General features: G+C 52.7%; 1 protein-coding gene across 1 annotated transcript in view; it reads left to right on the top strand.

Moving 5' to 3' along the window:
* Nucleotides 1-17394, top strand: part of CERCAM (cerebral endothelial cell adhesion molecule) — a 244422-nt gene that overhangs the window by 121632 nt on the left and 105396 nt on the right. The window contains exon 8 of the mRNA XM_069609141.1: nt 10133-10239. Coding sequence (XP_069465242.1) covers nt 10133-10239 — 107 coding nt within the window. The remainder of the gene's footprint in view (nt 1-10132; nt 10240-17394) is intronic.

Here is a 17394-nt window from a genome sequence, read left to right as displayed (position 1 = left end):
AGGAGACGGCATCTCCTAGGGACATAGAACAGGGCCTAGAACCTGCCAGCCTCCCACCATAGGACAATACATACAGGAGACAGCATCTCCTAGGGACCTAGGACAGGGCCTAGAACCTGCCCAGCCTCACACCATAGAACAATACATACAGGAGGCAGCATCTCATAGGGACCTAGAACAGAGCCTAGAACCTGCCCAGCTTCACACCACAGGACAATACATACAGGAGGCAGCATCTCATACGGACCTAGAACAGGGCCTAGAACCTGCCCAGCCTCACCATAGGACAATACATACAGGAGGCAGCATCTCCTAGGGACCTAGAATTTCACACCACAGGACATTACATACAGGAGGCGGCATCTCCTCGGGACCTAGAACAGGGCCTAGAACCTGCCCAGCCTCACACTGCAGGACAATATATACAGGAGGCAGCGTCTCCTAGGGACCTAGAACAGGGCCTAGAACCTGCCAGCCTCCCACCATAGGACAATACATACAGGAGGCAGCATCTCCTAGGGAACTAGAACAGGGCCTAGAACCTGCCCAGCCTTACACCACAGGACAATACATACAGGAGGCAGCATCTCCTAGGGAGCTAGAACAGGGCCTAGAACCCGCCCAGCTTCACACCACAGGACAGAATATATAGGAGGATGTGTCTCCTAGGAACCTAGAACAGGGCCTAGAACCTTCCCAGCCTCACACCACAGGACAATACATACAAGAAGCAGCGTCTCATAGGGACCTAGGACAGGGCCTAGAACCTGCCCAGCCTCACACCATAGGACAATACATACAGGAGGCAGCATCTCCGAGGGACCTAGAACAGGGCCTAGAACCTGCCCAGCCTCACACAACAGGACAATACATACAGGAGGCGGTGTCTACTAGGGACCTAGAACAGGGCCTAGAACCTGCCCACACCACAGGACAATACATACAGGAGGCAGCGTCTACTAGGGACCTAGAACTGGGCCTAGAACCTGCCCAGCCTCACACCACAGGACAATACATACAGGAGGCAGCGTCTACTAGGGACCTAGAACAGGGCCAAGAACCTGCCCAGCCTCACACCACAGGACAATACATACAGGAGGCAGCATCTCAAAGGGACCTAGAACAGGGCCTAGAACCCGCCCAGCCTCACACCACAGGACAACACATACGGGAGGCAGCGTCTCCTAGGGACCTAGAACAGGGCCTAAAACCTGCCCAGCCTCACACCACAGGACAATACATACAGGAGGCAGCGTCTCCTAGGGACCTAGAATGGGGCCTAGAACCTACCCAGCCTCACGCCATAGGACAACACATACAGGAGACAGCATCTCCTAGGGACCTAGAACAGAGCCTAGAACCTGCCAGCCTCCCACCATAGGACAATACATACAGGAGGCAGCATCTCCGAGGGACCTAGAACAGGGCCTAGAACCTGCCCAGCCTCACACCACAGGACAATACATACAGGATGCAGTGTCTACTGGGGACCCAGAACTGGGCCTAGAACCTTGCCAGCCTCGCACCACAGGACAACACATACAGGAGGCAGCATCTCATAGGGACCTAGAACAGGGCTTAGAACCTACCCAGCCTCACGCCATAGGGCAATACATACAGGAGGCAGCATCTCATAGTGACCTAGAACAGGGCCTAGAACCTGCCCAGCCTCACACCATAGGACAATAGATACAGGAGGCAGCATCTCTGAGGGACCTAGAACAGGGCCTAGAACCTACCCAGCCTCACACAACAGGACAATACATACAGGAGGCGGTGTCTACTAGGGACCTAGAACAGGGCCTAGAACCTGCCCAGCCTCACACCACAGGACAATACATACAGGAGGCAGCGTCTACTAGGGACCTAGAACAGGGCCAAGAACCTGCCCAGCCTCACACCACAGGACAATACATACAGGAGGCAGCATCTCAAAGGGACCTAGAACAGGGCCTAGAACCCACCCAGCCTCACACCACAGGACAACACATACGGGAGGCAGCGTCTCCTAGGGACCTAGAACAGGGCCTAAAACCTGCCCAGCCTCACACCACAGGACAATACATACAGGAGGCAGCGTCTCCTAGGGACCTAGAATGGGGCCTAGAACCTACCCAGCCTCACGCCATAGGACAACACATACAGGAGACAGCATCTCCTAGGGACCTAGAACAGAGCCTAGAACCTGCCAGCCTCCCACCATAGGACAATACATACAGGAGGCAGCATCTCCGAGGGACCTAGAACAGGGCCTAGAACCTGCCCAGCCTCACACCACAGGACAATACATACAGGATGCAGTGTCTACTGGGGACCCAGAACTGGGCCTAGAACCTTGCCAGCCTCGCACCACAGGACAACACATACAGGAGGCAGCATCTCATAGGGACCTAGAACAGGGCCTAGAACCTACCCAGCCTCACGCCATAGGGCAATACATACAGGAGGCAGCATCTCATAGTGACCTAGAACAGGGCCTAGAACCTTCCCAGCCTCACACCATAGGACAATAGATACAGGAGGCAGCATCTCTGAGGGACCTAGAACAGGGCCTAGAACCTACCCAGCCTCACACCACAGGACAATACATACAGGAGGCAGTGTCTACTAGGGACCCAGAACTGGGCCTAGAACCTGCCCAGCCTCACACCATAGGACAATAGATACAGGAGGCAGCATCTCTGAGGGACCTAGAACAGGGCCTAGAACCTACCCAGCCTCACACCACAGGACAATACATACAGGAGGCAGTGTCTACTAGGGACCCAGAACTGGGCCTAGAACCGTGCCATCCTCACACCACAGGACAACACATACAGGAGGCAGCATCTCATAGGGACCTAGAACAGGGCCTAGAACCTACCCAGCCTCACACCACAGGACAATACATACAGGAGGCAGCGTCTCCTAGGGACCTAGAACAGGGCCTAGAACCTACCCAGCCTCACGCCATAGGGCAATACATGCAGGAGGCAGCATCTCATAGTGACCTAGAACAGGGCCTAGAACCTGCCCAGCCTCACACCATAGGACAATAGATACAGGAGGCAGCATCTCTGAGGGACCTAGAACAGGGCCTAGAACCTGCCCAGCCTCACACCACAGGACAATACATACAGGAGGCAGTGTCTACTAGGGACCCAGAACTGGGCCTAGAACCGTGCCATCCTCACACCACAGGACAACACATACAGGAGGCAGCATCTCCTAGGTACCTAGTACAGGGCCTAGAACCTACCCAGCTTCACGCCGTAGGACAATACATACAGGAGGCAGCATCTCATAGGGACCTAGAACAGGACCTAGAACCTGCCCAGCCTCACACCATAGGACAATACATACATGAGACAGCATTTCACACGGACCTAGAACAGGGCCTAGAACCTTCCCAGCCTCACACAATAGGACAATACATGCAGGAGACGGCATCTCCTAGGGACATAGAACAGGGCCTAGAACCTGCCAGCCTCCCACCATAGGACAATACATACAGGAGACAGCATCTCCTAGGGACCTAGAACAGGGCCTAGAACCCGCCCAGCCTCACACCATAGAACAATACATACAGGAGGCAGCATCTCATAGGGACCTAGAACAGAGCCTAGAACCTGCCCAGGTTCACACCACAGGACAATACATACAGGAGGCAGCATCTCATACGGACCTAGAACAGGGCCTAGAACCTGCCCAGCCTCACCATAGGACAATACATACAGGAGGCAGCATCTCCTAGGGACCTAGAATGTCACACCACAGGACATTACATACAGGAGGCGGCATCTCCTAGGGACCTAGAACAGGGCCTAGAACCTGCCCAGCCTCACACTGCAGGACAATATATACAGGAGGCAGCGTCTCCTAGGGACCTAGAACCTGCCAGCCTCCCACCATAGGACAATACATACAGGAGGCAGCATCTCCTAGGGAACTAGAACATGGCCTAGAACCTGCCCAGCCTTACACCACAGGACAATACATACAGGAGGCAGCATCTCCTAGGGAGCTAGAACAGGGCCTAGAACCCGCCCAGCTTCACACCACAGGACAGAATATATAGGAGGATGTGTCTCCTAGGAACCTAGAACAGGGCCTAGAACCTTCCCAGCCTCACACCACAGGACAATACATACAAGAAGCAGCGTCTCATAGGGACCTAGGACAGGGCCTAGAACCTGCCCAGCCTCACACCATAGAACAATACATACAGGAGGCAGCATCTCATAGGGACCTAGAACCTGCCCAGCCTCACACCATTGGACAATACATACAGGAGGCAGCATTTCACAGGGACCTAGAACAGGGCCTAGAACCTGCCCAGCCTCACACCACAGGACAATACATACAGGAGACAGCATCTCCTAGGGACCTAGGACAGGGCCTGGAACCCGCCCAGCCTCACATCACAAGACAATACATACAGGAGGCAGCATCTCCTAGGGACCTAGGACAGGGCCTAGAACCCACCCAGCCTCACACCACAGGACAATACATACAGGAAGCAGCATCTCATAGGGACCTAGAACAGGGCCTAGAAGCTGCCCAGCCTCACACCATAGAACAATACATACAGGAGGCAGCATATCATAGGGACCTAGAACAGAGCCTAGAACCTGCCCAGCCTCACACCATAGGACAATACATACAGGAGGCGGCATCTCCTAGGGACCTAGGACAGGGCCTAGACCCTGCCCAGCCTCACACCATAGGACAATACATACAGGAGGTGGCATCTCCTAGGGACCCAGAACAGGGCCTAGAACCTGCCAAGCCTCACACCACAGTACATTACATACAGGAGGCGGCATCTCCTAGGGACCTAGAACAGGGCGTAGAACCTGCCCAGCCTCACACCATAGGACAAAACATTCAGGAGGCAGCATCTCCTAGGGACCTAGAACAGGGCCTAGAACCTGCCCAGCCTCCTGGCCGGCGGCAAGCCCACATCCAGAGGGCATGTGCCTGGGGTCACATGCTGGCAATATTCCTGACCCTTCTCTAAATCTCCAAACCGCAAACCACAGGCCAAGGGACACTCGCCAAACATGGGAATGGAATGGAGGGCAGGCGACACGGATCCCACCAGGAACCCACAGAGGCCGGAACCCCTATGGACTGGCAGAGGACGAGACTGAAGGGCACTGCACTGTCCTGCTGATGGAGAAAGCTGCAACACTAATTCCCCCACAGTCTGACAATAAAATGAAGTCTTCCAGAGCCAAGAACAGAAAAGGCAAAACGGCTCCATTCAGGCAGGCGAGTGCAGTGTGAGACCAGGCACTAGCCTGTCCCAGCAAACACACAACATGATAATGCCTATGTCCCATTATCTAGCCTCTGTACTTAGCTTTGCCTTATTTGTCTGATAGTATTTTATATTGTGTTCCATGGCACTTGGAGGGCGTCTACCCAATGGATGGCTCCCTGCCCTCCTTGAACTCTGAAGGCACCAATGCCTTCTAGGGCGTCTGGAAATACTCTCACTGTCGGTGACCTCTGAAGGGACACCTGCCTTCCATGATGTATGGAGACACCAATGCCCTCAGCGACCTCGAGGCACCAGTGCCCTCTGACATCTGGAGGCACCAATGGCCTCCGACTTCTGGAGACACCAGTGCCCTCTGACCTCTGGAGGCACCAGTGCCCTCCGACTGGAGGTACCAATGCCCTCTGTGACATCTGGAGGCACCAATGCCCTCTGACATCTGGAGGCACCAGTGCCCTCTGACATCTGGAGACACCAATGCCCTCTGTGATATCTGGAGGCACCAGTGCCCTCTGTGACATCTGGAGGCACCAATGCCCTCTGACATCTGGAGACACCAGTGCCCTCTGTGACATCTGGAGGCACCAGTGACCTCTGACATATGGGGACACCAGTGCCCTCTGTGACATCTGGAGGCACCAATGCCCTCTGACATCTGGAGACACCAGTGCCCTCTGTGACATCTGGAGGCACCAGTGACCTCTGACATATGGAGACACCAGTGCCCTCTGTGACATCTGGAGGCACCAATGCCCTCTGACATCTGGAGAAACCAGTGCCCTCTGTGACATCTGGAGGCACCAGAGCCCTCTGACATCTGGAGACACGAGTGCCCTCTGTGACATCTGGAGGCACCAATGCCCTCTGACATCTGGAGACACCAGTGCCCTCTGTGACATCTGGAGGCACCAATGCCCTCTGACATCTGGAGACACCAGTGCCCTCTGTGACATCTGGAGGCACCAGAGCCCTCTGTGACATCTGGAGACACCATTGCCCTCTGACATATGGAGACACCAGTGCCCTCTGTGACATCTGGAGGCACCAATGCCCTCTGACATATGGAGACACCAGTGCCCTCTGTGACATCTGGAGGCACCAATGCCCTCTGACATCTGGAGAAACCAGTGCCCTCTGTGACATCTGGAGGCACCAGAGCCCTCTGTGACATCTGGAGACACCAGTGCCCTCTGTGAAATCTGGAGGCACCAATGCCCTCTGACATCTGGAGACACCAGTGCCCTCTGTGACATCTGGAGACACCGGTGTCCTCTGACATCTGGAGACACCAATGCTCTCTGACATCTGGAGACACCAGTGCCCTCTGTGACATATGGAGTCACCAATGCCCTGACATCTGGAGGCACCAATGCCCTCTGTGACATCTGGAGGCACCAGTGCCCTCTGACCTCTGGAGGCACCAATGCCATCTGGCCTCTGGAGGCACCAATGCCCTCTAACATCTGGAGGCACCAATGCCCTCTGTGACATCTGGAGGCACCAATGCCCTCTGACATCTGGAGGCACCAGTGCCCTCTGACATCTGGAGACACCAATGCCCTCTGTGACATCTGGAGGCACCGATGCCCTGTGACATCTGGAGACACCAGTGACATCTGGGGGCACCAGTGCCCTCTGTGACATCTGGTGACCACCAGTGTCCTCTGTGACATCTGGAGGCACCAATGCCCTCTCTGACATCTAGAGGCACCAATGCCCTCTGACATCTGGAGACACCACTGCTCTCTGACATCTGGAGGCACCAATGCCCTCTGACATCTAGAGACACCAGTGCCCTCTGTGACATCTGGAGTCACCAGTGCCCTCTGACATCTGGAGACACCAGTGCCTTCTCTGACATCTGGAGGCTCCAGCGCCCTCTCTGACATCTAGAGACACAGTGCTCTCTGACATCTGGAGGCACCAATGCCCTCTGACATCTGGAGACATCAGTGCTCTCTGACATCTGGAGGCACCAATGCCCTCTGACATCTGGAGACCAGTGCCCTCTGACATCTGGAGGCACCAATGGCCTCTGACTTCTGGAGACAGCAGTGCCCTCTGACCTCTGAAGGCACCAGTGCCCTCAGTGACATCTGGAGGCACCAATGCCCTCTGACATCTGGAGGCACCAGTGCCCTCTGACATCTGGAGACACCAATGCCCTCTGACATCTGGAGACACCAATGCCCTCTGTGACATCTGGAGGCACCGATGCCCTCTGACATCCGGAGGCACCAATGCTTTCAGTGACATCTGGAGGCACCAGTGCCCTCTGTGACATTTGGAGGCACCAATGCCCTCAGTGACATCTGGAGGCACCAATGCCCTCTGACATCTGGAGGCACCAGTGCCCTCTGACATCTGGAGACACCAATGCCCTCTGACATCTGGAGACATCAGTGCTCTCTGACATCTGGAGGCACCAATGCCCTCTGACATCTGGAGACCAGTGCCCTCTGACATCTGGAGGCACCAATGGCCTCTGACTTCTGGAGACAGCAGTGCCCTCTGACCTCTGAAGGCACCAGTGCCCTCAGTGACATCTGGAGGCACCAGTGACCTCTGACATATGGAGACACCAGTGCCCTCTGTGACATCTGGAGGCACCAATGCCCTCTGACATCTGGAGACACCAGTGCCCTCTGTGACATCTGGAGGCACCAGTGACCTCTGACATATGGAGACACCAGTGCCCTCTGTGACATCTGGAGACACCAGTGCCCTCTGTAACATCTGGTGACATCAGTGCCCTCTGTGACATCTGGAAGCATCAATGCCATCTAACATCTGGAGGCACCAATGCCCTCTGAAATCTGGAGACACCAGTGCCCTTTGTGACATCTGGAGACACCAGTGCCCTCTGACCTCTGGAGGCACCAATGCCCTCGGGCCTCTGGAGGCACCAATTCCCTCTAACATCTGGAGGCACTAATGCCCTCTGTGACATCTGGAGGCACCAATGCCCTTTGACATCTGGAGGCACCAGTGCCCTCTGACATCTGGAGACACCAATGCCCTCTGTGACATCTGGAGGCACCGATGCCCTGTGACATCTGGAGACATCAGTGCCCTCTGACATCTGGAGGCACCAGTGCCCTCTGTGACATCTGGTGACACCAGTGTCCTCTGTGACATCTGGAGGCACCAATGCCCTCTGACATCTGGAGACATCAGTGCCCTCTGTGACATCTGGAGGCACCAGTGCCCTCTGTGACATCTGGTGACACCAGTGTCCTCTGTGACATCTGGAGGCACCAATGCCCCCTGACCTCTGGAGGCACAAATGCTTTCTGTGACCTCTGGAGGCACCAGTGTCCTCTGACATCTGAAGGCACCAGTGCCCTCTGACATCTGGAGACACCAGTGCCCTCTGTGACATCTGGAGACACCAATGCCTTCTGTGACCTCTGGAGGCACCAATGCCCTGTGACCTCTGGAGGCACCAGTGCCCTCTAACATCTGGAGACACCAGTGACATCTGACATCTGGAGACACCAGTGCCCTCTGACCTCTGGAGGCACCAATGCCTTCTGTGACCTCTGGAGGCACCAGTGCCCTCTGTCATCTGGAGACACCAGTGACCTCTGACATCTGGAGGCACCAGTGCCCTCTGACCTCTCGAGGCACCAATTCCCTCTAACATCTGGAGGCACTAATGCCCTCTGTGACATCTGGAGGCACCAATGCCCTCTGACATCTGGAGGCACCAGTGCCCTCTGACATCTGGAGACACCAATGCCCTCTGTGACATCTGGAGGCACCGATGCCCTGTGACATCTGGAGACACCAGTGCCCTCTGTGACATCTGGAGGCACCAATGCCCTCTGACATCTGGAGACACCAGTACCCTCTATGACATCTGGAGGCACCAGTGCCCTCTGTGACATCTGGTGACACCAGTGTCCTCTGTGACATCTGGAGGCATCAATGCCCCCTGACATCTGGAGGCACAAATGCTTTCTGTGACCTCTGGAGGCACCAGTGTCCTCTGACATCTGAAGGCACCAGTGCCCTCTGACATCTGAAGGCACCAGTGCCTTCTGACATCTGGAGACACCAATGCCCTCTGTGACATCTGGAGACACCAATGCCTTCTGTGACCTCTGGAGGCACCAATGCCCTGTGACCTCTGGAGGCACCAGTGCCCTCTAACATCTGGAGACACCAGTGACATCTGACATCTGGAGGCACCAGTGCCCTCTGACCTCTTGAGGCACCAATGCCTTCTGTGACCTCTGGAGGCACCAGTGCCCTCTGTCATCTGGAGACACCAGTGACCTCTGACATCTGGAGGCACCAGTGCCCTCTGACCTCTCGAGGCATCCACACCCTCCTTGGCCCATGGATGCACTCCCACCATCCATGACCTTTGGAGGCACTGACCCACATGTGACCTCAGGAGACTTTCACATTTCGAGAGCCCCTCAAACTTGACATTCACAGATGCTTGGTGCTTTCCTGCAGTCTCACTCGGGTACTCTGGCCCCATTTCTCTGCAGCCCACCCCCCCCTTTCTCTGCTACATTTCCCACATCTTCCATTCCCTCCCTACACGCTGAAGTGTCCCTCTGCCGGCTAACATGTCTCTATCGGCCTGAGGTCAGAGGCCGCATCTCCTCGCCCATCCTGCTCTCTTGCATCCCAGCCTCGCTTTCTTCTTAATCCCTTGCTACCTTGCACCCGGCCCCTCATGCGTTGCCAATCCCAACATTATCTTCTCCATTGAAACCCCACTCCCCTAACCCCTGCAAGATTCCCCAGGCCCTCTTCCTCCAAAATTAACCCTCCATTTCACTTTGCTTTTTGAATGTATTACTCTGGCTTTGGCTCATGTTTAATCACTGCTTTTTCTTGAAATGATGGCAGGTTTTCCTGATTAACCTTCTCCGGCGCCCAGACCGACGTCAACGCATGCTGAGCTCCCTCTATGAATTGGAGATTGGCTGCAGGGTTGTTGATGCTGTAGATGGCAGGTGAGAGGGCAGTTGTGCGGTTATCAATGCCAGAGGCGGCAGGCCAGCTCCCAGGTCATCAATGGTGTAGATGATGGCACCTGAGAGGTCAGCTGCATGCTCCTCGATGTCTTAGGGGGCAGGTGGGAGGTCAGCTGCAGGGTTATCCATACAGGAGATGGCAAGTGAGAGGGTAGTGATAGGGTTATCCATACAAGATATGGCAGGTGAGATGTGAGCTCTAAGGTGATCCATACAGGAGATGGCAAGTGAGAGAGGTTAGCAATAGGGTTATCCATACAGGAGATGGCAAGTGAGAGAGGTTAGCAATAGGGTTATCCATACAGGAGATGGCAAGTGAGAGAGGTTAGCAATAGGGTTATCCATACAGGAGATGGCGGGTGAGAGGTTAGTGGTAGGGTTATCCATACAGGAGATGGCAAGGGAGAGAGGTTAGTGATAGAGTCCATGCAGGAGATGGCAGGTGAGAGGCTAGTGATAGGGTTATCCATACTGGAGATGGCAGGTGAGAGGTTAGTGATAGGGTTATTCATACTGGAGATGGCAGGTGAGAGGTTAGTGATTGGGTTATCCATACTGGAGATGGCGGGTGAGAGGTTAGTGATAGGGTTATCTATACAGGTGATGGCAGGTGAGAGGTTAGTGATAGGGTTATCCATACTGGAGATGGCGGGTGAGAGGTTAGTGATAGGGTTATCCATACAGGTGATGGCAGGTGAGAGGTAAGTGATAGGGTTATCCATACTGGAGATGGCGGGTGAGAGGTTAGTGATAGGGTTATCCATACAGGTGATGGCAGGTGAGAGGTAAGTGATAGGGGTATCTATACAGGAGATGGCGGGTGAGAGGTTAGTGACAGGGTTATCCATACAGGTGATGGCAGGTGAGAGGTTAGTGATAGGGTTATCCATACAGGAGATGGCAAGGGAGAGGTTAGCTGTAGGGTTATGTTCTTCGAGAATTCATCGATGGCAGGTAAGAGGTTAGCTTCAGGGTTTTAATGCTGTCAATGGCAGGTGAACAGTTTTCTGCAGGGTCCCTGATGGCTTAGACCAGTGGTCAGAGTCTAGTGCAGGCTTATCAATGCAATAGACTGCAGGTGAGCAGTCACCTGCCAGGTTATCAGTGTATTTGTTGGAATGAGAGAATTTTTGTAAGGACACCAGTGTCGTAGGCGGCAGGTTCATCGATGGGTAATGGGTGCAGCGATGTCCTGGGGTTTTAAATATTGTTGGAATTGTTCTCTGATTTAGAGGGAGTTTGGGCTTTTGTTTGCCGGCTGTTCTTATAAACATTTGCCCGACATTACACAAATCATTGCAACACCCTTGCCTGGCATTTCCTCTTGAGAGGTCATGACAAATGAAATGCACAAGTGTATACTAAGGATATTGTATTGTATTGGACTTGTCATTTATATAGTGTCTTTTACCATTATTATAGTCTCAAAGCGCTGTAAGTGGGAATGCCCTCGAAGGACAGAAGTCCATCCAGAGTGTTGGGGACCATGGAGCACGATTAGGATGTGTGTGTGTGCAATGGGCCAATTAAGGCTTAGCAGGGCTGTGTCATGATTCCTGCCCCTCATGTCCCCAGCCCTCCAAGATGTCAGGCTGGAGCCAGGCCACGATCACCTACATGGCCCTCAAGGGCCTCTCCATCCTTCCAAAGACCCACTTGGAGTCAGACTTGGCGCTTGTGGCACCAGACTCACTCACTCCCATAGGATAACATTGGGGATTGGACTTGTAGTGCATTGATGGGGACAAGATGGATGCCCCCACATATTTCGGTTCCCAGAACTGCATGTGCGGTCTAGTCATTTGGGTGTGGTTCAGCCCAGAGACACCTGGGATACCCAGAGACTATTTAAGCCATGGCCAGGCTGAGAAACATGCTTTGTGTTTTCTGCACCTGCAGCGTGACACTCACCGTGTTCGGATCGGTCTCCAATCGGCCTGCATCTTTCTTCAGCGCTCAGCTCCTGCAAGAACAAGAACACCGTTAGGAACAGCCTTACCTTGCAGCGCTTCTGCCCATCATTCATCGCTCCTTCTGTTCTGCGGGCATCTTCGGCGGTGTCATTCCCATCCCGGCACGCCGCTTCCTAAGGAAAAGGGAAAAGAACAGAAAAAAGGCATTAGTAAGCATTCAGCAAATCTTCGCTTATTTTTAAAGACTGTACGAGCTTCGAACGCTTACCTGAATCTCAGCCGCTCTGGGGGAACTCTGTCTCCGGCACTTCTCATCCATCTGCAAGAGGGAAAAGACACTCCAGGTTAGGGTGGAAACATCTAGAGGCGCCGCATACCGCGCTTACTCACCGCATTTCTTCCTCATAACCGGCATCCACGCTGAAAACATTGCGCACCTAAAAGACACAGAAAAAGAACTCAGTTCAATACAAATACGAAAGGGTCGCATCGCGCTCTCACTCACCTTCAGCGCTACTCATCTCAGCAGCACGTCGCCATCCCCGGACGCCGGCCATCATCTAAGGAAGGAAAGGAACGAAGTTAGAGAACTGTTCAAAAGACTCATTATACTTACCTGTCGGACTCTTGCCAATGAATTAACTAGGCAGCAACGAGCTTGCATCCATCAACACGCCCCTGCGCTGAAAGCAGGATGGAGAGCACACTTTCCAAAAAAACAAGGTTAGCTGTGGATCAAAGGGAAGGGTTGGACCCCGGGGAAGAAAGGGTTCAAGCACACAGAGACAATAGGGAGTTAAACTCTACCAATCCTGTGTTTCAGGCCCAGTCTCCAGTCGAGTAGACTCCAGGGAAGGGTTTGAGGTCTTAAGAGGTCAGAACAGGCTGAGTGACGTCCCTGTGGATACCAGGTGAGGGTTACAGCTGACCAGATTCCGGTAGAGAGCAGCCCATGCGGTCAGGCATGTGGATGGGTGCTGAGAGGAGTTGGGAGACAGCGTCACTGTTAGAGACTCGCTATGTGTTCAGCATGCCCAAATTTGTCAAAGGTCTGCGCTGCTTGCTGATGTCAGGTGTTGAGGCGTAGTCTGGTGTAAGTAGGCAGAGAATTATGTGACCAGCACGACCGAATTTTGTCATAGTCCTTGCTCTATTCTAATGTGCGCGGGTGGCCATGCCCGCGGCCAGTGTCCACCAAAGTGGTGCGTTATGCATAGCTAGCAGAACTCAGTGGTGATTTGTTCTTTGTGCGCCAACTCAGGTAATAGTCTTCTTCTGTCAATTCTTGCGGCTGCGATAAAATGGTTAGCAACAGTCTATGCTTCACCTATTTACAGCAAGAGGAACACGGGTTGAACTTCCAGGTTCTTCTGGGCGGATAACGTGCCAAGTCTACCCAGCTACCGAGTGCTTACTGAACTTTTTCAGTGGTTACCTTACCATGGGCGGCCCATCCTATAGTTCATACATGCGCAATACCGGCCCATCCACCCATTCCTTCCCATCTGTACTTTAAGGTGGCCATACAGCCACACTCACCACACTAGTAACCTCCTGCTCCTTCACTTACAAGTGCTCTTATACATACAGTCACCCTCAGACCTCCACACTCATCGTATGGACCGCTGCCTGTCCTGTCACTCCTGGGCCTGCTGGCTGTCGTTGCCAATGTGGTCTACTACTTCCTGCTGATGAAGCTGGAATCATTGTTCGGCTCGATGAGCACCACCCTTAACTGTCTCATCTTGTTTTTATGTGAGTGAAACCAGGAGCGTTGCCATCCGGTTCACCAAGGGCCCCTCGACTCCCTACTGGCTGGGAGCTTCATTCCGTATCACCTGTACTTTGCCAAAGGATCCTACTGTTCCTATCGTTCGCCAACAAAACACCATCATCGCTCTGCTCATGTCCAGAGTAGACTACGCCAATAGCCTATACCTGGGCATGCCCGAACGACTTCTAAAAAAACTACAACGCATACAAAATGCATCAGCCAGACTCCTCCTCAAGCTACCCAGAAGAGAACACATCACACCCGCGCTAAAAATACTACACTGGCTACCATTGAGACGAATAAAGTTCAAGTCCATGTGCATCACGCACAGCAATACACAAACAAGGTGCAGAATTCTTAAGCAATTAACTACGCCTACATCAACCGACAAGAACACTGGGATCAAGCACCGACATCCGCCTGGAACCAAAACCCTATAACAGAAGAAAACTCGGAGGATCCTCTTTCTCTCACCAGGCACCGAAAACCTGGAATGACCTACCTAAGAATATAAGGAACACAACAAACCACCTAGCATTCAGGAAACACCTCAAATCATGGCTCTTTACAGCGTAACCACAACAGCGATGCACTAGAATGCCCACCCCATTAAACAACGATGAAAATAATACCAACCTCGGTCACTCCCAAAATGGACAAACACTGAACCCAAAGAACGGACCCCACGACAGACCATAAAATATCATGGGAAATAGCCACAAAAGGAGGTCACCAAAGACTGATCACATACTCAGCCCGAGGCGAATGCCCTTAAATGACTCATCCACTTCCTCCCGGACGTACGATATCCGAACCGCCACCAGATGCATTTAGATAGAAAGTTTGTGAGAGGAGTCCACTACACCAGCCCAGCACCCAAGGAGGAGAATAGACACCCAACCCACATTAATCAATCCATCAGTTTTAGAACACCTAGAGAGAGATCGCTAGAATAGAACGGCGAGGAGCAATCAGAACACTTACAGAGCACGTTAGAACAGCACAGGGAGCGCCTCACACAAACCTAAAACCCCGCCAGGCGTATCCCTTCACCCACTCTGATGAGATTGGGAGGATTGGCGAGCGCCACACTCAGACAGAGTTTTGAATGTTAACATGTTAACCTTCATACAACCCACTAACAAAAAAACTCAGCATTTCTGCAGATTTATCTCACTCAAAAATCTCACACAACCATCTCTCGCACAACAACCCGCACGCACTTCACAACACTGCAATAACACATAAGCAACACCGACAGCACACGAGGACTAACATTGATCCGAGACTCGCACCAAAGCTCAGCACCCGGTGTATACCGAGTTGAAGCTGCCAACAGAACACCACTCCTCTCACTATCCTACTCCCGCTTCACCTACTAACCCATCCCGCCTTCTCGTTTGCAGATACGCCTGAGCGCCTGGGGACTGAAAGGAAGCGCCCCCAAGTTAGCACGATCCTCCCCGCAATAGGAGACAATGATGGACACTCCCGTAATGGGAATAAGGCCAAGACAGAGTGCTGGTGAGCGTAAGTGGGGATTTATCCAAAGAATAGGGCATGCAAAGAACTCTGCAACCTCCGAGAGCGCTCTGTCTGACAATAGCAAAGACAGGCGTATTTCTAATACAAAAAACGTCATCAAAACCTACACACTATAGGGGGCACAAGTTAATTGGGATTGGGTGGCGTCGACTAACTATAGGTGTTGCTGCAGCTTGGTTGGTCCGGGTGGGAGGACGTCACTGGTCAGCCTCGTGGTAGGGTTGGGCCTGGCAGGCCGGCTTGAGGTCATCCGGGCGGTGTTGGTATGCTGGGGCAGCCTGTGACAAAGATGAATACCTTTCCTGACTCGTTTGCCCTAGGCCATGCACACTGCAGTTATTCAAGAAATGACATTTAAGTTCATCAATAAATCGCTCAGCAGTTTATCCTATAAAATAAATGCAACACATGAGGAATGCACCTCGTGAGAGGTCTGGTAGTTGTCGGTTGGGGTGAGATTTACCTGTGTCCTATTGACCGGTATTTTAGGTCGAGGGGCTGGGCTCTGGGGCCTGGGCCGAATGATACATGTCTGTCTGCTGCGTTAGAAGTTATTATATAAATGGGTCTCTGTGTCTTGTCCCAGCTTTGCACGGGGTCATGATTCTTGGGGTGGTCTAGGGGGGTTGTGGGATTTACGAGGGGGTGCTGGTAGATCTGTGGATTCAAACGTGGGTTTATTACTGTGCTGTAAATAACACAGGTGGCGGGCTGTGGCCTTGGGTGCGGTACCGGGGCCTCTGACTCTCTGAAGCGGCTCCAGCTTGGTTGGGGGAGGTGAGGGAGCGCGGCACATGCCTTAGCTTCTTTATCTGGCAGGCTTCGTAGGGTGGGAGGGAGAATGGCCTTGCATATATTCACAAAGGTTTTTTCCTCGTGCGTTGCTGACTTTTGAATGCAGAACTTTTATAATGTTTTGCCTTATTTTGATCTTATTTAAACACACATCTATATTTCGACTTCGTTACACATTTCTTTAATACAGTCGAGTCGAGTACCTTTTCATTACATGGTATTATATGTACTGCAGTGTTTAGGTATCTATATACATTCGACGGTACATGAGGTAGAACTATATTATGGACCACAGAGATTGACGGTTACCACTATGGGTGACTTAAGGAGACATATAGGGGTTCATGTGTCTACATATGACTTAAAGACACTTTCTCTGTGATCTAGCAGCATTATTACAATCACAATGTGAAGTCATATAAACATTTCACTTTTATGGCTAATTCATGGTTTGCAGATTCTGTTTAAGAAAAGTAGTTCACTAATACCACTACTTGAATTCATTTCTGCGTTGCCCTGGCCTCGCGGACCAGGTCACACGGGATGCAGTATTACATTGTGAACGACGAAATGTTACAGTGTTAGCATCTCGGGTTATCTCATACCCGGCTTTCTCATGGGAACGCGCTCGCAGCGGATCTACCATAGTGCTGCGGTGGCAGGGATGCTTGGAAAGCCCTCCAAAGGTGGGGGGCCGCGCTACAGTGTGCTAAACTCACGCCATCTTTGCTAGACAAGATGGCTTCTAGGCCTAACTGAATTTTTGTATATGCAGGGAACGGATACGTGTGGGCAATGTCGTCGGCGGGTGAACCCTCCTCCACCTGGGCCCGGGTGGCATGAGGGGACGCCCATCGAGTCATGGTCCTCACCTGGGGAGAAGGCTGTAGGTGAGGAGGGCCTCGCGGCCAGTCCTCCCCTACATTTCCCCCCTTTCGTTACTAAAGTAACGAATTCTTTAGCTCTTCCAATCTTCTACATTCTTGTTCCTCTATCACTGCGTCATCCCATGCAGGTGTTCCTTTTCTAGGCATCCATGCCCTACATACTCCCCTCAAGCTCTCACCTCTTCTAGCATACTCGTCTGGTGTACATGTTAAATATATA

This window comes from Ambystoma mexicanum, chromosome 8, assembly GCF_040938575.1.
Source record: "Ambystoma mexicanum isolate Mex_15411 chromosome 8, UKY_AmexF1_1, whole genome shotgun sequence".
Classification (NCBI taxonomy): Eukaryota; Metazoa; Chordata; class Amphibia; order Caudata; family Ambystomatidae; genus Ambystoma; species Ambystoma mexicanum.
Note: the sequence above shows the minus strand (reverse complement) of the source record. Positions and strands in the feature narration are given on the sequence as shown.